We start from the raw sequence: 25,510 nt of genomic DNA, 5'->3' as shown, positions 1-25,510 counted from the left end.
CACTGAAGCTTCGTAAAGCAGTCATGGTGGAAACAAATGATATTTCTTCCTGCTACGGTCTAAGTTAATAAATCAATGCCTTCTTTCAGTAAGAAAAAAGAAGAAGAAAGGACAAAACAGCTAAACGAATTTTTGAAAATCGTAACTTTGTCATACTGTTTTGCAGGTAAACTGTTTTTGGACCCAATAAATAAAATCTTGACCAATTGACTGTACTGGAAGACTGGGCATTCGTGGCTCTCTAATATCGCACACATGACTGCGGACGACCTGCATTCCATTTAGCCCTACACAGTTGGCCGAAAGGACTGGCTTCGGCAATCTTTTATCCTTCACCTGCAGTACCATATTTGACCACTGTCATCACTGTAGCTTCCAAAATTCTAATCTTGGTTCGCAGACTTATCTTCCTATTCTTCAAAACTTTTTTCAACTGTGAAAACACATCCTGAGCCTTGGCTATTCTACTTTTACAATATCACTGCTCCCACTTAACAGAAGTACACTATACCAGCCTTCGATAGTTTCCGAGTAGTCCCGTTATTCTCTACAGAACAGCGTGGCTGATGATTGGAACTAATATGAATCGACTTTTGATTCTGATCCTTCGGTTCGTATTGTATGATAATAAAAAAAAATATCCTACCTATTGGTGACTAATTGTTTTATCTTTTATTTATTTTTCTTTTTGACCTCTCTTGTGTCTCGCTTATCACTCCATTTTGTCCTGTGGTCACTCGGGTTACTTTAGACGTTTTATTTGTTGTCAGGTGGATGTCTACTGTGATATAAGTTAACTTTTTTTCTTAATTCTTCATTTCGTTCGTCAAGTCTTCCATTTTGATTGAAGATTCGCTTTCATATTTATTTTATTTATAAATTTCTTTTTTTTTCCTCTGAGTATAACGAGTTTACCTCTCTATTGGGTACTTCTAAATACTTATTAGTTTTTATATATCGTAAATAATATATGACACTGAACCTAGTGTCACTGAAAAACCAAACACCACTTAGAAACAGCTTCGTAAAACAGTCATGGTGGAAATGAGTGATATTTCTTTGATCTACAGTCTATTGTAATAAATCACAGCCTTCTTTCAATACGATAAAAAGGAAAAGAAAACAACAGCTTAACAAATTTTCGAGAATCTTAATTTTTATACACTTTTTTTTGCAGGTAATTTGTTTTTGCACCTAGGAAACGAAATCTTTACCAATTGACTGAACTGAAAGACTGGGCTTTCTTGGCTCTCTAATATCCCACACATGAACGAAAGCATCCACAGAACAAGTTGCCAACAGGGTTGGATCAAATCGATGCCATGAAAGTCCTGTGACGGTTCTAGTGTGCTGCTTCAGCGTGAATTTCAATTCCAGACGACCTTCTTCCCAAGCATAAATCTCAGGCTTCTGGTTACACTAAAAAAAAAGGAGTTGAAAAAAGAAAATTTACCTTGCGTCACATACCACATTAATACAGTGATACTGCAGAGAGTTAACAAAACAATAAACCCTAAATTTTAACATATATTTTAACTTTTCACTGAATTTTGACATTCCCCTTTGCATGATAAACAAAAGCTATTTTCTTTTTCTACAATATGAGCGTGAACAAACAAGCGTGCAAATGGGTGTTATTTTAGTCGCATAGGTTCGATAGGATTGCATAGACACTGAGAAGAATGGACAAGATCAAGAAGAAATATATTCAAACAGAAAAACATAGACACAAAAAGCAACCGTAAAGAGAAATGGGAAGCGAGAGGTTTGTAAAGTATGTGATCGAGTGATGGAGATGGGTAAGAGAAAAGGGAATGGGAAACAGGTTTAAACAGAAAATAGACCAAAATTGTTACATTTTAGGCACTGAATTCCACAATGTATGACTTCCTTCATTTATTGGCAATCAAGATCATGCAAAATCGGACAACGTTCGAAAAACTTTAATTTATATAAATGTTCATTAGGTTTTCTATCAACTTTTTCTCAACTAGAAGAATAGATTTCTGCAGCATAACGTCCAAAGTCTTTTTCAGATTTAAAGAAATAAAAATACGAAAATGGAAATAGTAATTAAGCAAAATATACCAAACAATTAAGTAACTTTCATTGCCAGTCTACCCAGCCTCCTAGGAAGTAAATACGCAAAAAGCAATACTTGGAGCTTAATGTATAATCTTGGTTTTAGCAGTAACTGCAATCTAATAAAACGCCAACCGTTGGGCAAAGCAGCTGAAGCTAGAAACGAGTTTTTAAAGAGACCGTCTGGTGACAAACATTTTCTATCATTATTTTCAAATTGTAATCCCAAAAAGAAATAATTCAGGAAGTTTGAAATGAGAACTTGAAATCCCCTGAAACGACGTCCAGTTGATATAAAAAGTAACTATTAACATAGTCATTATCGAAAAACCCTTCACTGGAATTTTACGGTCCTCCACCTTGAGGAAACAAGGAATATTACATTTTGGCATGGGTAGCACTAATGTGTTTCTTTTTCCCTTTTTTTTTCGTGGATCATTAAATGTCAAACCAGTTTTAATATATTATTAGTAGACGCCTCATTTTAACAGAAACAAGAATTTCTAGTGCCATTTTTAATATGCCATTTCTATTGCCATTTTTAGTTGTTGTGTCTACTTTTTTCCCAGAGATGATCGAATAAAATCCCGATGGGCCTCTTCCTAAAAGAAATTTAAAGGTCTTTTATTAATATAAGGGTAAGGAAAGTTTATAGTTCAAGAAAAGATCCTGCAACAACGAAGGGCCATTTTCTGTCACAAAACAACAACTTTGGCCAAATCCGACCAAATTCCCAGTAAGTGAAAATCTTGGGATAGCCAATCGATCAAAATCTGTTTAAAAGCTGTATATAAAATCCACCCCTCCTGGTTGAAGAATATCATGCTTTCTTTACATTTTCTCTATAATTGTCCTTCCTACACCCTCATCGGGCAATACTTATAAATCCACGCTTATTTTTCTGAAGCATTTAATTCGACCCCACACCCTACAAAGGATTCTGCACCTCAATAAACTGGACACACTTTGAGTTTGTAATGTAGATCCAAGCTCCAAGGCTTTCCTATATTTTGGCATTAAAATAGGTATAAAAGTCATTCTTGGGGGGGGGGGGAGTTTAAGGATTCGAAAGTTCCGTGAAGAAATAGGTAAGAAATAAACACATCATTAAATTCACAGTTCGGTGCTCTTTCTAAATTCAATTAACATTTCTATAAGAAAAGGTGAAGGTTAGGTCATAATAAAGAAAATACTCTGATAAAATGAATGCAAAAACCCCTTCTTTAAATAGATTCCTTTATGGGAGCCTAGATTAAACGAATCAGTTTTCGGACTAAGTCTCGCTAATACTTTTAAGAAAGCAGTTGAGCAATGTTAATGAAACTTCAAAAGATTTTAAGGATTTTATATTTGAGCTAATTCCAGAAATTCCGTTCACCTGGGTCTATTAATTTCTTTAAAATATAAAAGCAGGTTTGTCTTAACAACTGTTGTCATATGCAGCGCCAAAGCGCTGCCTAAATACATAACGATGTTAGGACAATGTATTATTTTTATATTCTGTTTGGTTTGTTTCTCTTAGACCGGGGTACTTCGTATCAAAGGAGTTGTCGTGCAAACTTCGAAAAGGGATCATTCGATTGCAAATTGAGAGGGCTAGGGCCCTTTTAAATAGTAAAAAGTAATTGAAGGAAAACCAACATCCCTGCCGCACCTACCATTTCACCAAACTTTTCCGATCAAAATTTTGGAAAAGCCATTTTGTTCAACGTAGTTGAAAGGTCCAGAAATATTATCGTTGTGGATGATACCACTCCCATAGCCCTCAGTGTAAGGGTTGTAAGTTATACCCAAGGGGCATATAAGGTTTTTATAGAAAGGGTTGTCGTAGAAACTTCAAAAAGAGCTCATTCAATTGGAAATTGAGAGGACATGTATCCTTTTAAACAGTCGAAAGTGATCAAAGAGCAAATGCCCCCCCCCAACAACTATAATTTCCCCAAACACGTCCGATCAAAATTCCCTTCAACGTAGTTGAAAGGTCTGAAAATTATGTCTCTGAGGATGACAGCCTCCCTCCCCTACAGCCGTCAGAGCATGGGTTCTAAATAATGCCCTGAAGACATATATGGTTTTTATAGAAAGCATTGTGATAGAAACTTCAAAAAGCACTCATTTGAACGGAAATTGAGAGCAGTAGTGCTCTTTGTAGTAGCAGAAAAGGATTAGCGAAAATAAGTGACATATTAGGTTTTTATAGAAAGCATAATCACATAAACTTCGGAGGGGGCTCATGAAATTGGTAATCAGAAGTTCTAGAGCCCTTTTTCAGAGTCAAAGTAATCAGGGGCAGTTACCCCCCTTCATACACAAGGTAAAACAGTTCAAAATAGGGATGAAAACTTTTTATTGACAGTGAACGGATATAAAATTTCTTAACTGGATATTTCGAACACATAAACAGTGTTCATCATCAGCAGTAAAACTGAAAACTCCGTTACTAGTAGTAAAACTCCGTTTTACTGCTGATGATGAACACTGTTTATATGTTCGAAATATCCAGTTAAGAAATTTTACATCTGTTCACTGTCAATAAAAAGGTGTCATCCCTATTTTGAACTGTTTTACTTTCGTCAAAGAAAGGCAGTGTGGTCTTCGAAGTTATCTCCAGACACAAACATCGTATTTTCCCGAAATGCATTTAATAGAAATTTTGACAGACATTTTTTTTTTTTAATTTGTCCAAATATCACATAACAAGGCTTTTAGGGATAAAACAAACCCCAGGAGCCTAGGGGCAAGGACTTTATGTGATGCCCTAGGGATATCACCCCCCCCCCCGATTCTTCAGGGCAAGGGCTGTAAGTTACGTAATTTGTTCATGGTTTAAATATAGTATAAGTTATTGAGAAAAAGTGTGCATATTTGACTTCTACTTTCCTAAAATACGAAGGACATTAAGATATGTCTCTCAGGGAATGTTGAGGGGAGTTTTGAACTAAATTAAAACATGTTACGTGTACATTGGTTGTCAAGAGGGTGTAACTCAGGAATGTCCGATATTAATTTGGAATTTTCATGAAATGATAAGGGAGATATAAATTGACCAAAAAGGCAATGTTTCCACGCTACAACTACTACCACTACAGCTGCTTCTGCTGCTACCTGAAGTACTATTACTGGTATCACTACTATCACTAAAACTACTACTTCTGTAGCGAGGACTACTAAGGCTGAGGATGGTGAAAAAAATATCTGGGAAACGTTGATGAGAAAGTTGAATTAAATCAAAACGTACTATGTGTATACAAAATGCTGAAATGGGCGTATCAGCAATATTTTTGGAACGGCTTATCGTATTAATAGGAAACTTCAGGGGCATCATCGGTGGGATGTTCAGTTGACAATAAGGCAAAATGTACCTGCTAGTATTTTATTAATCATGCTACTACTACTGTTGCTCAGTAATAAAACATTATTACTGCTACTACTGTTGCTACTACTACTACTATGATTCTAGTACAATTAAAGCTACACGTATGAAGATGAAAATTTAACAAAATTTGAGGGAAATTTGAACTAAAATACACAATTCCGCATGTAGATTTTTCAAAAGACTGTATCTCAAGAATTGATTTAGGTATTAAGTTGGAACTTTCGGAGAATACTTAAAGGGGAAGATCAATTGACAGAAAGGTAATATATGCATGTCACTACAAACACTAATACCACTGCTACTTTTGTTAAGACTACTACTGCTACTAAACTTCTCCAACAATTATTTCAGTTGTAACAACTTGTAAAGCTTAGAGTATTAAGGTGAAAAGAGCGTCGAAAGTTATCAAAAGTGCACATGAACAATATTTTTGGAACGACTTAATGTGTTACGGTGAATCTTCCGGGGAATCATGAAATTGATGTTCGACTGACAAAAAGGCATTATGCATATGCTACTACCACTATTAATACTGATGCTACTACTGCTACTATTAATACTAATACAACAGTAACACTAGAACTACTTCTACTACCACTGAAACTACTGTGATAATTGTACTGTGATTCAGGCTAAGTCTATCATGGTAAAATTTGAGAGAATATTGATGTCAAATCCGAACTAACAAAAGACACTAAGTGCATTTAGATTGTCAAAATGGCGTGTGTTAGGAATTGATTTGTGTATGCAGTTAGAACTCTCAGAGAATACTAAAAGCAGAAGGTCAATTGACCAAAAGGCAATACGTACACACTGGTAGTAATACTACTACCACCAAAACATTTACTAGTTCTGCTACTACTTTTACTATTGCTCCACGGCAAGAGTTACAATTTAATTGATTTGGCATCAGATTTGATTGCAAATCGCAAAAGACTTGAATCTTTTGATTGTCATTTGTATACTTTTGAAACTCATCAAATTTTCCAAAAGTCTTATTGGGAATAAACATATTTTAAATTCACTATGTGAATGTGGAAAAATATCAAAAGATATATCTTTTTCGGATACTGCACCAATTGGTCATGATGATTTAAAAGGTATTAAACTAAAGCGTCTTTCCATCACATTTAGATTGCAGAAGGGTAGCGGACACTTCAAAACGCGTTTTCTTTCAAAATGGTTCTAGTTTGGAAACGCATTAATGAAAATATTGTCGAAGCGGGAAGTTTAAGTTCCCACATCACTCTTGCTCAAGTTGCTAGAGTTGAAAACAAGTTTGTGACAGAGTATTTACAGACTCTAGGGTAAAACTCTAGGGTACCTGACACAAATAAGTTGAATAAATTAAATTCCGTAATACCTAACTGATCCTTGAATACCGTCGTAAAAAATCTAAAGCATCGGTAGCACCGTTTCGAAATTAATTGCAGACAAATGTGCAGGCTGCCTATGTTAGTAGCATGATGTCGAGTTTTTTCGATGCGGGTATAGCAGGTTATATACATTTGCAGATCTTAACTACTTGTGTCATTATCCCCATTTTGACAGATAGAGTAAGTGTAAACTGGAATTTCTTTTACCTTTTCAAAAAAAATTCCAGAGTTTAGAAAAGTCGGACTCAGTATCCCAAGCGAGTCTATATGACGATAAGAAATTTTTTAGTAATTTCATAATGTTTCAGACAGATGGCCATTCTCTTGAGTACTTTTTTTTTGGCTCGTTATCTTTGGGTTTCACTCCAGGAAAAAACGGCACTTCCTTGATTTGATTGTTTTAAGAACATGAAAACCCTGCAAATACCCTTACTCCAACCATCTGTTGGCGGATGTATATTAAAAAGCCCTACAGAAACTCTCATCAAGTATTTGTTCTTCATATTCCCCAGCAGCTTATAACCTGTTGTTCATGCTCCTCTCGCTGTACGAACGGATCATTCACTTCTATGTAAGCGATAAGAATTTCCTGCTTGTTAACGACAAGCTCAAATTGTTCTGCTAAGCCTTTTTCAGATTTGTGGCATTTCTGGTATTATAAAAATCAGTAAAGACCATCTGACACTTGAACCTTAAAATATATGGGAAACCTGATTCTTAAAATATAGTCTCTAGATTGAATTATAAGACTATGGTTCATTTATCCGCAAAATTGGTCAATACCACCAACGAATGGCATTTTTACTAAATAGCTCTGGAGGAATCCTTATAAACATTTACAAATCAAGTACACTGTGATAAGTAGACCACCAGTTTTAGGTTAGTCATCCCGTTGCAAAAATCATGCAACATCAGCTTAGATCCAAACTGTCGAAGGGCTTGCATATGTCTTGCAACCAAACTATCTCTACAGTAGAGTATCCAGTCGACAGTCTGATATACTTTCCAAATAAGTTCTGTTCATAATATGGCAAAAACTAGTTTGTGATGGTAGGCCTTAAAAGTGTGAGCATCTTTAAACCCATGAACAGTATTTTCTGTAGTCTCAAACCTTCATTGGAAGTAATTTCTTTTTTGTTGACAACTGTTACTACTAGTCAATTTCTCAGCCTTTTTTTCTTTGGGTGAGATTTCTTCATAGTTGGTGCGCTAGTTTGTTTTCAAAAGTTTCATTTCTTCTGCCAATAATTCTTCTCTTTGCTTTTCAGCTTTCCGTAGCCTTTTCAATGCATTATTGGAAAGGTTTTCACGATTCTCGGACATTCTGGAAATGAATTTCTGATGCCTTTCCGCTTTTTGTCGCAATTTCAAGATTTTTTTCTGCACCACATTCTTACCATCTGCGTCATCACCATTGCTTTCGCTAATCCGAATAGCATCTTTAGCTGTACTATCTTGCTCCATTCCCATATGTTCCTTTGAAGCTGGAACAGTAACAGTCTTAGCATTGGCTTCTTTATATTTTTTAATGCCCCACCACACTGTTATTCCAACAAATGAGATGGGAATTCCAAAAACAAGACACTTAATCATAGACATTTTATGCAAAAGAGATGTATTTAGTCAATAGCTTTCTGTGCCTATGCAATCTTTTTATATAGTGAAAATGACATCATAATTGTCTCACTGTAATGATGTCAAGAACAAAAATGACGCTGTACTATCTGAACTGTTATGACGTTTATAACTAAAACTGATATCATACCATTTGCACAGTTATGACGTTTAAACAGTTTGAAATGGTCTCAAAACTAAAATGACACAATACTAACGGTACTGTTATGATCCATTCAAAAGAAAAAATTACACCAAAATGGTGGCATCAAATGGTTACATGGTTACATATTTTTGGTAATTACACCAGAACAAGCCTGAGGACTATCTGATCAGTTTTCTTAGCATTTCATGGAGAAAGTCTATTTATTTGAACCAGGGCTATGCCTGTTTGTATTAAAATGCACATATTTGAATCATAGAAACGTATTTTCTAAGTATTTTGTTGAATTTCGCTGCAAAGCACAGTGAAAAGGCATATCTAGAGCTATTTTTGTAAGCCTTTTAGGGATAAAACCACTTTTTTTTGCCAAGACAAATTCCTAGATTGAATGACTATTTTCTTAATTGAAAGGTACACATTTGAAGCATAGAAACGGGTTGTCTTTGTATTTTGTAAATTTTCTTTTCAAAACACTATTAAAAGCCATGATTAGAGCTATTCTTGTCAGGTTTTAATGGAGAAGAACCGTTTCTTTGAGCCAAGACTAGGCCCCCGTGATTGAAAGGCACACATTTGAATGATACAAACATATTTTTCTCGTACGGCACGACCAATAGTTAAACAAAAATATCATAAAAACCATACAAATGGTGTCAGATCAATAAAAAGCACACCATTGGAATTACCTTGGATGAGAACCTTACCCAGAAAACTTAGTCCCTTAACTTGACGATAAAAACCAAACCTATTTGTGTGATTAAGACTGAATACTACTCACAAGAAAAGCCTTATGTTTTTTAAACAGGAATTTTTCAGAAAATTGATATTGTTTTAAATATTTTGTTTAATTAGTCACAAATGCAAGTAGGTGTAACAACTTCCTTTAACATAAGCCCTTAAATAGCTCTCTGTGGTGTTCCAGTGTCCCTTTAGGCATGGAGACTGCCATTTTTTTTTTGTTGGTATTCCTTGTTGATCAAGCTAAGGGACTGAAAGCTTCCTCTTTTGAGTTTTCGGCCAATGTAGTTCCAATTGATAAATTTTTTCGATCTGAAGCTTTCTTTATAGGTTTCAAGCCATTAACTGGTTACCATAGTTCGTAGTTTACCCTTTATCTAGTTACGGCAGCCTCTGTAACCACTATTCTTTTTTATATTATCGCTTATTTTCTTTATCAAAGCCTTTTTCAGGGGGGGGGTAACAGGGTTTGAACCCCTCGCCCAAATTTTATCTGGCCCGTAAAAACATAACAAAGATGCATCCAAACAATTTTTGATGCTTTTTCTAATTTTTCAAAAACCCATTACCAGAAAAAAAATCTTAGATGAGCCCGTGCTTTCTATTATATCTATTCAGGTAATCAATCACTAAGTAGAGGATCATTAAAATGACACAAAATAAGGAATTGTGGGTATACCAGGAAATTCTAAGGAAAAGAGAGGCGCAAATTAACAAATCAGGTTTAACTATTTAAACTAGGTAATATCTATTCAAGTAACCTTGACAGAATTTGAGTGGTTGGTCCAGTTGGAAAGCATGTGAGGAAGTCAGTAGAATGTGGATTCGAGACCCCATACTTACATGATTTATTCCATTGCTATAGCCTCAAAAGACCTCATGCTTAAAGGATTTATTGCATTGCTACAGCCTCAAAAGGCCCTATGCTTACATAATTTACTCCATCACTGTAGCCTCAACAGAACCCAGGCTTACATAATTTATCCCATCCCAGCATAAATCAACATGAGTAGGGCTCAAAACCTCTATGCCTTCCCAAAGCAGGAATATAATTTGCACTTTAACTGATTTTTTTAATGTTTTCACTTTTATAACTTTGATACATAAAATACTGTTAAATTTCAAGGAATAAACATCAACATATGTTATTAAACTGACAATGCAAATTCATTTGTATTTTTTTCAGTAAAGTGCAAATTATATTCTGGCCTTGGGAAGGTATAGGGGTTTTGAGCCTTACCTGTGATAATTTCTGCTCGTTTTTGAGTTCGACTTTGTTATTTAATGTACTTTCTGTTTGTTCTGGGTTTCATTTATTTATCGATGCTGATTTGATGTTGATATACGCTTGGAATTATTTGGTTCTATTTTTGATTATTTTTGGTTTAATGGAGTTCTTTACTGATTCAAGAAGAGAAACACAAACTAAGCTGCATTTTTTGTAAAAGTGTTACTGATGCTATATACTACGTAAGTGAACCTTGAGTTGCGTAAAAGATATAGTGCAGCCTAAACTGAATGTTCACATTTATTAACAACTGATGTTGAATCTTTTTGTATCACCACCTAGATTGCTAAAAATCTTTTTGTTAGGTTATTAGTACTTTGTACTTTCAAATGGAAATGAAAAACGAAGCTGAAACTTAAAATGAACAAAACTATTGCTTTGCATCTTATAAAACATTTACCTGTAAAGTATTTCAAATAAATCGATTCATTGTATGGTCCTATATTCTAAAGTTTTTAAAAACCATTACGTTACTGAAAACAAAAGATCCTCACAAAAGAAGGATAATCTTTTAGGAAGAGAAAGGTTTACAATCCTATTAGCCTGACAATTCAACCTGCCAAAATCCTCACTCGTATGTTTCAGCGGATCGAAGCTGTGTCTTCCTCAGTCATAAAAAAATACCAAGCTAGTTTCTGCCTCAGAGGATCGACCGTTAAAAATTTTTTTTACTGTAAGCCAGAATTTAGAGAAATATCTGGTATGCGGAAACGGCCAGTACCAGCTCTTCATTGATTTTAAACAAGCACTTGACCTTATTTGGATAATGTGTCCGTGTCATATTCTGTTCAATTACGGTGTTCCACGAAACCTAGTCGACCTTGTCAAAAATAATAAAAAAAAACGTTCCACAAAACAAATTTTTCAAAGAAAAGTTAAGAGCTACAATAAACCAAAAATCAGGAGAAATAAATTCAAATTATCTTCCAAGAGTAAAACTACCACAAATCAGCATGAATAAAATAAATGAAATCCAAAACAAACAGAACTTAAAAAAAATAAAAATCGATTCAAACTCAAAACGAGCAGAAATTAATATGGGTAGGGCTGACAACCCCCTATGCCTCTCAAGACAACAATTTAATTTGCACATTACTGAAAATAAATTAACGTGGATTAATAGTTTAATATAACTATACTGATACTTATTCCATAAATGGTTGATAATTTTATATGTATTTTGTTTTCAGTAGTACACAAGTTATGTTCTGGTATTGAGAAGGCATATTGTGATTTTTGTGATATACTTTTGTGACTTTCATCTTAATGCTCTTAGCCTTACTACTAGTTTTAATAGGAGTAGCAGTAGTAAATGTAGTAGTGGTGGTAGTATTAGTGGTAGCGTGCACATATTGCCTTTCTATCAATTGATCTTAACCTTTAAGCATTTTGAGATACGCCTTTTTGACAATATGCATGCGCATAGTGTCTTTTGACTTAGTTTGAATCAACCCTCAATGTTCTCTAAGATCTACACCTTCATAAACTTAGCCTTAGCAGTACTATTATCATAGTAGTAGTGGTGGCAGTAGGAGAAGTGATAGAAGTAGTAGCGTTGTATTAGCAGTAGAAGTAACGGAGTAGCAGCAGGTACATGTTGCCTGTTGAAAAGTTGAACATCCCCCTCACTATTCCCCGGGAGTTTCACCTTGTTACATTAAGCCTTTCCAAAAATATTGCTTACGTAAGCTTTTGACCCCCTTTTAAGGTCATTTTCATCTTAATACTCTTAGCCTCAAAATTATTTGCAATCGATGCAGGAATTGGAGTAGAAGCAGTTAAAGTAGCGGTGATAGTAGTCTTAGTAGTAGCATCCATATATTACCTTTTGGTCAATTGATTTTCCCCTTGAAGCATTCTCTAAAAGTTCCAACTTTATACCCAAATCCATTCTTGAGATACACCCTTTTGACAATCTACATACACGCAGTGTCTTTCGATTTAGTTCAAATTAACCCTCAATATTCTGGAAAATCTTCCTTATTATACGCCTAACCATAATAGTACTAGCATTATAGCATTAGCGGTAGTAGTAGCAGTAATAGTATTGTATTAGAAGTAGTAGTAGTAGCATTGATAGCAGCAGCAGCAGGTACATGGTGCCTTTTGGTCAGTTGAACATCTCATGATGTCCCAGAAGTTTTATCTTGATACAATAAGCCGTTCCAAAAATATTGCCAATAAGCATATATCAACAACTTGTATGCACATACCGTGTTTTGATTTAGTTCAACTTTCCTCTCAACGTTTACTCAGATGTTCATTTCAATATCCTTAGCCTTAGCAATACTCGCTACAGATGCAGTAATTTCAGTAGTAATAGTAGTGGTAACAGTAGTAGTGGTGCTAGTTGTAGTAGTAGCGTATAAATTTTGCCTTTTAGGTCAATTGATTATATCCCTTCTCATTTCCTGAAAATTCCAAATCAATATACCGGTTATTCCTGAGTTACGCCCCTTTGACAACTTATATGCACATAACGTGTTTTGATTTAGTTCAACAATTCCTCAAAATTTTCCGAAAGGCTCATCTGAATGCCCTTCGTCCTTCTGGAAAGTGAAGGTCAAACATACCCACCTTTCTCAAAAACATTTGCATTACGTAAACAATTGACAAATCGCCTAACTTACAGCCCTTGTCCTGGGGCTATGGGGGGGATGGGGGTTGACGTCCCCAAAGACATTATAACTGGAGCTTTCAACAACGCTGAACAAAATAAAAGTCCCAAGTTTTTGATTGGATGAGTTTTGGGAAATGACGGGCGTGCTGGGGGAGGGGCTGTTTGGACTCCAATTACTTTTGATTCTTAAAGAGGGCACTAGAAATTCCCATTTCCGATCAAATGAACCCTATCCGAAGTTTATACGGCCAGCCTTTCCATAAAAACCTTATATTCCCATGGGAAATTACTCACAACCCTTACCTCTAGGATCTAGGGGTTGTGTAAACAATGGATGAACCGTTGTATGTTCTTTGTCCCATTTTGACTAAAATGGTTATCTCAAAATTTATATAGGACACATTTGGGTAAAAGAAGGCTAGGAGGGGGGGCTAGTTACCCTCTGATCACTTTTGAATCTTAGAAAAGGCACTAGAGCTTCTAATTTCGAATCAAATGAGCCCTCTCCGAAGTTTATACGACCACCCCTTCCATAAAAACATTGTATGTTAATAATGGACAAATAGCATTATACTTACAGCCTTAGCCTTGAAGGCTTTATGGGGCTATTATCCCTACAAAATGGTTATCTCACAATTTTGATTGGATAAGTTTGGGGAAAGTGGGCGTAGAGGACAGGGGGCTTTTTGCCCTTCGATCACTTTTGATTCTTAGAAGGGCATCAAAAATTTCAATTTCCAATCAAATGAGCTCCTTTTGAAATTTCTACGGCAACTCCTTCTATTTAAGTGCCTTGGTCAGAAAACAAATTACATTGTGCCCACATCACTCTTTACTTAGACAGCACTATTGCGCTGCCTATGAAACGTACTCTAAATTTAGAAACCGCGTTATTACTTGTGATGGCCCCACTGAAAGCTTTCAGACATCCAAAGGAGTCCTCCAAGGATGCATCTTGTCCTCAGCTCTCTTTAACCTCTTCCTCGCATAGGTATTATCGCTGGTGAAAGTAACTTACGCCAAACAAATAGGGAGTGTTCTGAAAGACAAGCCAGTCAATGCCGACGAAATGGCTGAGACGCCTGAAGATTACAGCCCGTTGCTAACGATGCCCTCGAAGCGAGTAGCTTTTTTTTGCAATGATAATAAATGCATAAAAGCAATGTGCTATGTATGGATGAACGGATTCGATGCAGCGTTTGAAACTATATGATCACGTGATTCCACCTCACCGAGATCACCTACTTTAATTGTATATTTGACGTCAAAGTCTTTGAGCGCCTTTAATTCCAACAAAAAATCTTCACCAAGATACAGCAACTTCAGTGGCTCGGGGCACTTCCGTCTCCCGAATATCGTCTTTGAAAGCCAAATATCGTCTTTGAAAGCCAAATTCGCGGTTTGCACAACACGATAAAGCAATTTATGTGCCTACTCTACAAAATTCATTTATTAATTTGTGTTTTTAGCATAGAACTTATCTCCAAGATGTGGTCTTTATGCATATGGTACTTATTAATTACCAGCTCGTGTCAGAAATCAGAAGTTTCCACTTCACCAAGCATAAAGGATCTCTGACACTTATTTGGTCCAGACCGAACGATTTGCAGCCCGCTACTCCAAAAATCGGAAAAACATGACAACCAGTTTAAAAATATTGAGTACTTACAGCAATAGCACTAAGATGGCTGTGACTAAGATGCGGATTCCATTCAGCTGCTGTCAACTCGTATTTACTCTGACGAGAAACTTTCTTCAAAACTTGCGGAGAACCGCTGATACCAAGTACAGCAAGATATCGTCGACTTGAAAGATAGCAACACTTTAGTAGATCTAATAAAGTTTTAGTTTCAGAATTACGAAGGTAATTGCACAAAAAAATATGACGCTGAATCAACATAACTTGAAACTGGAATATAGGCTATATGATAATTCAAGAACCACTCTCGGTGAAATTAAAAACTACAGAGACATCCACAATATTCACAAGATCATTTCCTTGAGAGAAGGCACCGTCTATTTTCTTTGCTTTTCAGTTCTGCAATGTTTCCAGAAAGCTGTTACTCTTGTTTAGTTTATTTTCATTTCCTGCCCATCTCTTGATTTTCTATATTGCCTTCTTTTATAATTTTGTGTATATGAATGATCTCTTAAGGCTGATTTAATTATTTTTTCTTTGTACTAGCTTAACGTCATAGCAGCTTGAAACAGTCATTGTCTTAACTTACAGCTTCTAAATTAGAGTCCCTAAATCAATTATTTTTAGTTTTTTTTATAGAATATAAATTTTATTGAAACCATTTTTTGAAGACGTTAGACTGATTTATATATCAGACACAAATTCTAAACACATTGACTTAACTGAAGGCGACCCAAGGTATGACCTGAAATTGAACTGCAATGGAGGACACAACCAGTCTATAAAAATCCAACATAAAGCTCAATGTTTAAAAGGAGCAAAACTTTTGACAAAAAGTCACGATTTTAATTAGTCAAGGGCTAGGATCAAATTTATCGTCTCATTTGTTAAGAATGAGAAGCTAAGATTAAGTATAAGACAACCTTCTTTCACTGCGAATAAATACAAGTACTCTAAATTAGTAAGTGAGTAACCGTTGTTGCTCAAATTGGAAAAAAAATTAAAGACAATTCTTACACCATAGTGTAGCGGACTACTGTTATAATAAACAAATAATTTGGTGATTCCCATCCCTGTTCCTAGTTAGTTTTTTGTTCTTCTTCTTTCTCTTTTAGAGAAGTATGCATTTTTTCTTGTAATAAAAGAAACGTATCGAGTTCCATCTCTCAGTCTACCTTTGTGAAAAGTTGATGTCTTGAGTGCTATGCTTATTCAAGAATAAATCTCATTTTACCAATGTTTGCAAAATACGGAGTAAATGCTGAACGAAGATGTATCCCACCCTTCATGAGTTTTTAATCAGCAAGCAGACTTGAAGGGACTGGAAGAGGCGGAACAAAGGACGTAACCAGGGGGTTAGAGGGTTTGAATCCACCCCCCCCCCCGGAATGTTAGTCTTTTAAAAAATGTATCAAATATGAATATAAACAATTTTTATGCTATTGTTCCGTTTTATGTGTAAACCAGCCCCCCCCCCCGAAAATAAAACTCCTGGATACGGGCCTGGGCAGAACTGAGGGTGTGAGGACAGAATTTATTATCGACCAAGTTTTCAAAATATTTTTACAGGAATCAGAAAAACATTTTAAATATTACTGAGAATTTAACCTTTTGACAAACAATTGTAAATATTCGAATAAACGTTGAATCGCCGATTATGGAAAAGACTGATTGAAGAGCTAGTAGACTTATATGACCAGGGAATATTTTGTCTCCTCCAATTTCTAGGGAGAGTAGCAGTCATCCATGGATTTTGAGGAAATATCCATTTAGACCAATGAGTAGGAGGCAAATCAGAGCATATTTAACTACAGCCTCTTTAATACAATCATAAAAAATTATCAAATACACGGAAACAATGAGAATACTTCTTAATGTTACTCCACAAATTTTCTGCTAGCCTTAACCTAAGAAGAGTCAATTCAGACTCACCAAATCTAAAGTACGTCAAATTAAGCCCGTGATTTCTTTTCATAGTCATATTTTCAAAGTGCAACAAGAATAAACAGAGGAATGATAAAAAATGTCACTTTCCAAGACATAATTTAGAATCGAAGTCAAGCGAAGAAACAGTGCTCTGTGTTATACTAGTTAAGATCTATGAATATGGCAAAGTACATACAGTGGATAAAGACGAGAGAAAAAAAAATAATGTTGAAGACCTCCTATTCATCAGAGCTATGCAAGAATGTCCAATAATAATTAAGTGACTCCCGTAATTAAGTATTATTTCCAGAAATGTATTAAGGATGCGGAGGAATAGAGGATGCAGTCAGTAGGAGATTGGTATCATAGGCAGAGCAATAGCGCTGCCAAAGTAAAGAACGATGTTGGCACAATGTATTATTTATATTGTGTTCAGACATGCACTTCGTATCGACGGAGTTGTCGTAGAAACTTCAAAAAGAGTTCATTCAATTCAAAATCAAAAGGGCTAGTGCCCTTTTTAATAGTCGAAAGTGATTGGAGGGTAACTAACACACCACCCCCACCCGCAATTTCCCTAAACGCAATCAATCAAAATTTTGAGACAACCATTTTATTCAACGTAGTTGAAAGATCCAAAAATTATGTCTTTGAGGAAGGCAACACCCCCCCCCCAACATCCCTCAGGGCAAGGGTTGTAAGTTACGGCCTGGGGATATAGAAGGTATTTACAGAAGGTGCTGTCGTAAAAACTTCAAAAAAGGCTCTTTCGATTGCAAATTGAGAGGGTTAGTGCCCTTTTTTTATAGTTGAAAGTGATTGGAGGGCAATTAACCCTTCTCTCACGCTCACCATTTCCCCAAACACATCCCATCAAAATTTTGAGATAACCATTATGTTAAACGTAGTTGAAAGGTTTGGAAATTATGTATTTGATGATGACAACCCCCCTCCACAGTCATCAAGGGCAAAGGTTGTAATTTATATAGTCGAAAGTGATCGGAGGGCGAATACCCCCCCCCCGCACACCCATCGTTTCCCCAAACACTTTCGATCAATATTTTGATTTATCTATTTCGTTTAACCTATTTGAAAGGTCTGGGAATTATGTCTTTTAGGATGGCATCCCCCAAAGCCCTCAGGACAAGGGTTGTAAGTTATGCCCTTGGGGCATACAAGGTAATTTATATAAAGCGTTGTCGTAGAAACTTCAAAAAGGGCTCATTCAATTGGAAATTAAAAGGGCTAGTGCCCTTTCAATTGCCAAAAGTGATTGGAGAGCAACTAGCCCCACTCCTACGCCCACCATTTCCCCAAACACTTCCAATCAAATTTTGAGATAGCCATTTTGTTAAACGTAGTTGAAAAACTTGGAAATTATGTCTTTGAGGATGACCCCCCCCCCACATTCCTCAAAGGAAAAGGTCGTAATTCATGCCCCGGGGCATATAAGATTTTTTATAGAAAGTGTAGTCGTAAAAAGTACAAAAAGGGCTCATTTGATTGGAAAATGAGAGGGCTAGTGCTATCTCAATTTTAAAATAGAAATTTTTAGATGCCCATTTTATTCAAAACAGTCTAAATATCATATAACAAGGTTTTTGGGTTGAAACAATCCCCACAGTATAGGGGCAAGGACTGCAAGTTATGCTCAGGGTTTTTTAAGGTTTTTATGGAAGGGATGGTTGCATAAAATTTAGAAGAGGCTCATTTGGTTAAAAATTGGAATTTTTAGTTCCCTTTTAAGAGTCAAAAGAGATGGAGGACAGATAGCCTCCCCCCTTCCGACAACCCCTTTTCACCAAACAAATCTGATTAAAATTGAGAGATAGCGATTTTACTCAAAATCATCCAAAGAACTAAAACAATGCCCCTTGGATTGACGCAACTCTAGAACCGAGTGCCCTGGGTTCAGTGTTGTAAGTCATGGCCTGGGGTCATATAAGGTTTTTACAGAATAGTTGGTTGCATAAACTTCAGACGGGGCTCATTTGACTTGAAATTGAAAGTTGACAGTGCTATTTTTAAGAGTCAAAGAGATTTGAGAGCAACCGTCCCCCCACGCACACCATTTCCCAAAAGACATCCAATCAAAACTTGGGGATACAAATTTTGTTCACTTTAGTTGAAGAGTCCAGAAATTATGTCTTTCAGGAAAACACCCCCACCTCCCCAGCTCTCAGGGTAGGGGTCGTAAGTTGTACTACGGGGACATAGAAGTTTTTTATAGAAAGTGTGGTTATATATACTTTAGAATTATTGGGACTTTCGAACTGTAAGTAATGGGACTTTCGAACTGTAAATCATTGAGACTCATTGGATTGGTAATCTGAATTTCTAGAGCCCGTTTTAAGAGTCAAAGTGATGAGAAGGCAGTTACCCCCCCCCCCCCAAAAAAAAAAACGTCGTGTTTTCCCGAAACACATCGAATAAAAAATTTGCCAATGTCATTTTATTCAAAATAGTCCAAAGATCATATAACAAGGCTTTGAGGTTGATACAACATTAAGAATCAAAGGTATTAAAGAGCAATCAGCCCCCCCCCCTCCATGCTCATTATTTACCTTAACATCTCCAATGAAAATTTGGAGATAACAATTTTGTTCATCTTAATTGAATGTTTCAGAAATTATCTGTGAGGAGGAAAATCCTTCCCCCTGTACATCTCTCAGTGAAAGGGTTGTAAGTTATGCCCTGGGGAAATATAAGATTCTTTTAAAAAGGGTGGTCATATATGCTGTGGACGGGACTCATTGGATTGACAATATGAAGTTCTAATGCCCTTTTTAAGAGTCCAAGTGGTCAGAGCGCAGCTACCCCTCCCCCACTCCTACACACATACACGAACACGTCGTTTTTTCCCAAGATGTATTCAATATATATATTGAGACAGTCCTTTTATTCAAAATTGTCCAAATATCATATAACAAGGCTTTTGAGGTAGATATAAAACACTAGACCTAGAGGACGAGGGTTTTAGGCTATGCACCAGGGGTAAATAAGGTTATTATCAAAGGGAACGTTGCATGAGCTATAGAGGTGGCTCAATATGTTGAAATTAGAAGTTTTAGTTGTCAGTTAAGAGTCAATAGTGATGGAGGTCAAGTAGCCCCCTCAACTCCCCCTCTTTTCATCAAATGTATCTGATGGAGATTATGTTACAGCAACTTTGTTTAAATAGTCCAAAGGACATAAAACGATGCCTCCAGGGTTGGCACAACCCCGTCCCCAGGGGCAAGAGCATGAAGTTATGCCTGGAGGCATATAAGGTTTTTATGGAATGGGTGGTCGTATTATATTCAGATGGGTCTCATTTGATTTTCAATTGGAGATTATAGAGCCCTTTTTCAGAGTCAAAGTGATTTGAGAGAACCCCCCTCCACGCCCATCATTTTCCATAACAAACATCCAAACAAGGTTTTGAGATATCAATTTTTCAGCATTGTAGAAAGGTTCAGTAGTTATGCATAGCAATAGTTGTAGTAGCAGTAGCAGCATTAGTAGCAGTATGCAAATAGCACCCTTTTTTCAACATCTCCTTCAACACATGATGAAATTTTTAACCATCAACTGGTCCTGAATCTGTGCTGATACACCCTTTTAACAACCTATATGGGCATAGTTTGTTTCAATTTATTTCAATACAGTTACAATATTGCACAAAACCTCCGCCTTAATACCCTTAGGCTTGTTAGTAGTAGTAGTAGTAGCACCAGTAGTTATGGTAGTAACAGTAGGAGTAGAGTTAATAGTAGTAGTCTTAGCTTTAGTAGCAGTAGTAGTAGTAGCAGTAATAATAATAGTAGTAGTAGAAGTAGTTATATGAGTAGAAGCAGTCGTATTGTGATGAAAATATTGTCTTTTGGTTAGTTCAACACCCCCCCCCCCACAAGCTTTATAAGTTTTATTTTCACTCACGAAACTATTCCTAAGATGTGGCTGATATGCTCTTTTGACAACCCATTTTCGGATGGTAGGTGTTACCCGTACAACAAAAATATTCTCTGAAAATTTCACCTTCATACCTTCATAGGTCGTGGATTTTGAACTAGCCAGAAGAAACTCTATGTATACATTTAATGCTGCTTCTACGGTCACAGCAACCAACAAAACTAATGGCATGAAGTTAAAATTTTTAGGGACCGTTTATGGGGAGTTCCAATTAAACAAAAAAACTATATGCATGCAGGTATTAAAAGGGCATATAAACAATATAGGGCATATAAGGACATAGGCAACGATGCTCTTATAGCTAGTTATATCATTGCTATTTTAAAGGAGCTGTTTTGATTGAAGATTAAAGTCATAGTGCCCTCTTAAGAGTCAAAAGTGATTGGAGTAATCAGTTTTTATTCACTCGTTATTGATGTTAGTTTGTGGTAGTTGTATGCTTGGTAGATTATTTGATTTTGTTTGTGTTCATTTTTGGTATAGTGGAGTTCTTTACATTTTTTTTGAAAGACTTATGTTTTGGAAAAAAAAAATTAATTAATATATTACAAAAAATTAAATCCTTACCATTGCGAAAATCAAATACACAAAATGAACTCTTTTCTCGAGGCATTCTTTGACAAAAATTAACCTGTGGTTTAAGGATTAGGGTTTGGGGAGACGGTAACCCTCCTTATATTTGGAAAAACCTGGGCATGGCATTAAGAACAAAGGCGTTATGAACAAATACATATGGCATTATGACATAGAAGAAAATAAAATACAAAAAAAAATCGAATAAAAGTAAAAAGCGACACTAAAACTTACAACTAACTGAAATATACCGTTATGAGAAATGATTTCCCCTCCTTTCCCGCCGCCTCCCACTCTTCACACTTAAATTTGACTTTTTGTACCCAGCGCCTTAAAAACACTTGGAGATAAGGCTATTGGAGTGGGATCAAGAATGTATTTCACAATACCTAATGAATGAAAGAACTTTTTCATGTATAATTGCTTTAAAACAATTAAGTTCCAGTTCAAATGTTTTAGAAGCCAATCTTCTATCTATCTATATATATAAAAATAAGTTGTCTGTATGTGGATCTGTGGATCAGGTGCATATGACGTCTGAATTATTTCACACTAATACAAGAAGAAAAAAAAAACTAAAAAAGCTAAAAAACTAAAAAAAACTAAAAAAAGGTAAAAAACTAAAAACTAAAAAAAAACTGAAAAAACTAAAAAAAGGCAAAAACTACAAAAAAAACTAAAAACTAATAAAAAAAACTAAAAAAGCTAAAAAACTGAAAAAACTAAAAAAACTAAAAAAGGTAAAAAACTAAAAACTAAAAAAAAAAGAAAAAAACTAAAAAAAGGAAAAAACTGAAAAATAAAAGATAAAAAGGAAAAAACTGAAAAATAAAAGATAAAAAGAAAGCTAAAAAATATGAATAAAAATAAAAAAAATAAAAAATATAAAAACTACAAAAAAACTAAAAAGAAAAAACGAAAAAAAAAATATAAAAAAGCTAAAAAAAAGGCAAAAACCAATAAAAAAACTAAAAAGAAAAAAAGTAAAAAAAACTAAAAAATTATTTCATCATATAATATGACGTCTGAATTATTTCATCATATACCAATTCGAAAACGAATGTATTCAAGCCGATGTAGCTGAGTTGATAAGGCGTTATGTTCCAGGTTCTAGGTTCAAGAGGTTCCAGGTTCGAACTTTGGCTTTAGCATTAATATAAAAGAAGCAAAAATCTAAAGAAGGTAAAAACTACAAAAAAAAACTAAAAAGAAAAAAAAGAAAAAAAATCTAAAAAAGCTTAAAAACTAAAAAAACTAAAAAAAAAGGTAAAAAACTAAAAAAAAATAAAAAAAGGAAAAACCATAACATAAACTAAAAACTAATAAAAAAAACTGAAAAAAGCTAAAAAACTAAAAAGAACTAAAAAAGGTAAAAACTAAAATAACTAAAAAAGAAAAAAAACTAAAAAAAGGAAAAAAACTGAAAAATAAAGGAGAAAAAGAAAACTAAAAAAATATGAATAAAAATAAAAAAACTAAAAAGATAAAAACTTCAAAAAAAACTAAAAAGAAAAAAGAAAAAAACTAAAAAACCTAAAAAAAGGTAAAAACCAATAAAAAAAACTAAAAAGAAAAAAAGGGAAAAAATTAAAAATTTATTTCATCATATACCAATTCAAAAACGAATGTATACCGGGATGACGACCGGGACACAGGGAATATAAATAACGACCGGGACGCAGGGACACAACTACAACGGTGACGCCGGGGGCACAGGGGGGATATATAAATGACGACGGGGATACATGCAATGTTCGATTAGCAATCACCATCAACAAAGCTCAAGGGCAATCATTAGAATCATGTTCCCATGGACAATTATATGTTGCATGTTCAAGAGTCGGTATGCAATGGCACTCGACTTGCCGTAAAAAAAAACAATGGAAAACCTAATAGAGGCCACAATCCTGACAGGGCCTTTTGAGGGTGAGGCTGTTCTTATTCCTCGCATTCCCATGATTCCAACGGATCTGCCTTTTCAATTTATAAGATTGCAATTCCCAATTCGATTAGCATTTGCAATCACCATTAACAAAGCTCAAGGTCAATCATTAAAAAAATTACCAATAATACTTTTAAGAAATATCAACCCACCAAAGCTTTGCAATGGCACGCGACTTGCCGTAAAAAAAAAACAATGGAAAACCTAATAGAGGCCACAATCTTGACAGGGCCTTATGAGGGTGAGGCTGTTCTTATTCCTCGCATTCCCATGATTCCAACGGATCTGCTTTTTCAATTTAAAAGATTGCAACACAGACAATGGGACAGCGAAGACTGTTGTATATTCACAAGTTTCACGTAGTTAATTTGTATTGCATCTATCTATCTATCTATCTATATAAAAACGAGTTGTGTGTATGCATGTTTGTTTGTTTGTAAAAAGAGCGTTTGCATATGACGTCATTATTAGTACATACGGCTTTGTATATGGACAGACAATGGGAAAGCCAAGAATGTTGTATATTCGCAATTTTTACGTAGTTTGAAACACATATATAAATCTATCTATATTCACAGGTGGGACACAGGGACACAACTACAATGGCGCGTAACTAATATGGCGCGTAACGACTTACGCGCGCGGGGGGGCTTGGGGGGGCGCGAAGCGCCCCACCAACTAGGTGTTGGGGTGGCGCGAAGCGCCACCCCAACAGCTAGTTAATATATAAAAATAAGTTGTCTGTGTGTGTGTGTGTGTGTGTGTCGAGTGACGTCATGTTTATGTGTCGACTGACGTCATTATAAGGATTGAGCTGTATGCGTCATGAAGTTGTTTGTCGACTGACGTCATGTTTGTCAACTGATGAAATTACATACCGGGACACAAATGACGACCGGGACACAGGGAATATAAATGACGACCGGGACACAGGGACACATCATTAGAATAATGAGGTATAGATCTGAATACGGATTGTTTTTCCCATGGACAATTATATGTTGCATGTTCAAGAGTCAGTAAACCTGACAATCTATTTATATGCACAGACAATGGGACAGCAAATGTTGTATATTCGCATGTTTTACGTAGTTAAAAACATATATATATATATCTATCTCTCACAGGTGGGACACAGGGACACAACTACAATGGCGCGTAACTAATATGGCACGTAACGACTTACGCGCGCGGGGGGCTTGGGGGGCGCGAAGCGCCCCACCAACTAGGTGTTGGGGTGGCGCGAAGCGCCACCCCAACAGCTAGTTGGTAAATAAAACAATAATTTTACCATTAACCACATTTGTTGCACTCGTAAATGCTTTTTTTATCAACCATTAGCGTAAAGAGGAGGCGGATAAGGAGGCATGATCCCCCACGTGTGCACAACATTTTTTTTTATTTGTTTTTTACATCGTTTATTACTTTAATTCGAATGGAAAGTCTTTATTTAGTACACAAAGAACGATATGAACACTTATAACTAAAAAAAATATCTTATTAAAATAATTGGTTACATAAAAATTAGAATGTTCTACCTCGGAATTTTCCATGCTTTTCATTTTTAATATGAGGAGTCTTCCCAGCCATCAAATAGCATCGTAAAAATCATTCCTAGTCTCAAGCACCAGCAGCCCCTTATCGAATTCGACAGAGCCAAAAATAATATCTTTGAAATACGCAGTTCCGTGTTCCATATTAAAAAACACAAACAAAGCAGAACACCCTTTCAATCAGACTCTTTCACAAAGGGCCGAAATTTTGACCCCTCTTCGAACATTCCCAAGATTTTCTATTTTTCTAAGAGACAAACACCCAACCCTTACCTGAAAAGCCCACCTTAAAAATTAACATTTAAACCCCCTTTAAAAACAGTAAACCCTCCCATGATACCTAGTACAAGTTATTCAAGTCTATGGAATCTGCCCAAATAACTGGTTAGAAAATTCCAGCAAAACAAACAATTTTTATCGAATAGAAAAACAAATGTACTGAATTGTTTGTTTTCATAATAAATTTGATAAGATCTAATCGAATTCCAATATGCTGTTTCAAGATTCTCTCTCATATTCAAGCAATAAAAATATTTTATAGACATATATACAAAACATTACCCTCCAAGAAGAAGATATTCACCAGTGCATCCAAGAGCCAAAACGGTAGCCTAGAAAAGAATTGTTAATCAACCTTAACTTTTAAGTAAAAAACAAAGTTCATATCAG

The 25,510-nt window shown here is 35.6% G+C and overlaps 1 protein-coding gene across 3 annotated transcripts in view; it reads right to left on the bottom strand.

Moving 5' to 3' along the window:
- The window catches only part of LOC136033059 (GATOR2 complex protein WDR59-like), a 125,062-nt gene that overhangs the window by 89,954 nt on the left and 9,598 nt on the right, over window positions 1-25,510 (bottom strand). For all 3 annotated transcript variants that reach the window (XM_065713647.1, XM_065713650.1, XM_065713649.1), the window contains exons 3-5: window positions 25,403-25,452; window positions 14,927-15,062; window positions 1,215-1,419 (exon numbers count right to left, since the gene is read on the bottom strand). In XM_065713647.1, the coding sequence (XP_065569719.1) occupies window positions 1,215-1,419; window positions 14,927-15,062; window positions 25,403-25,452 (391 nt within the window). The remainder of the gene's footprint in view (window positions 1-1,214; window positions 1,420-14,926; window positions 15,063-25,402; window positions 25,453-25,510) is intronic.

Source organism: Artemia franciscana, chromosome 11 (assembly GCF_032884065.1).
Source record: "Artemia franciscana chromosome 11, ASM3288406v1, whole genome shotgun sequence".
NCBI classification, from domain to species: domain Eukaryota; kingdom Metazoa; phylum Arthropoda; class Branchiopoda; order Anostraca; family Artemiidae; genus Artemia; species Artemia franciscana.
This window is presented reverse-complemented; position numbering and strand designations above follow the sequence as displayed.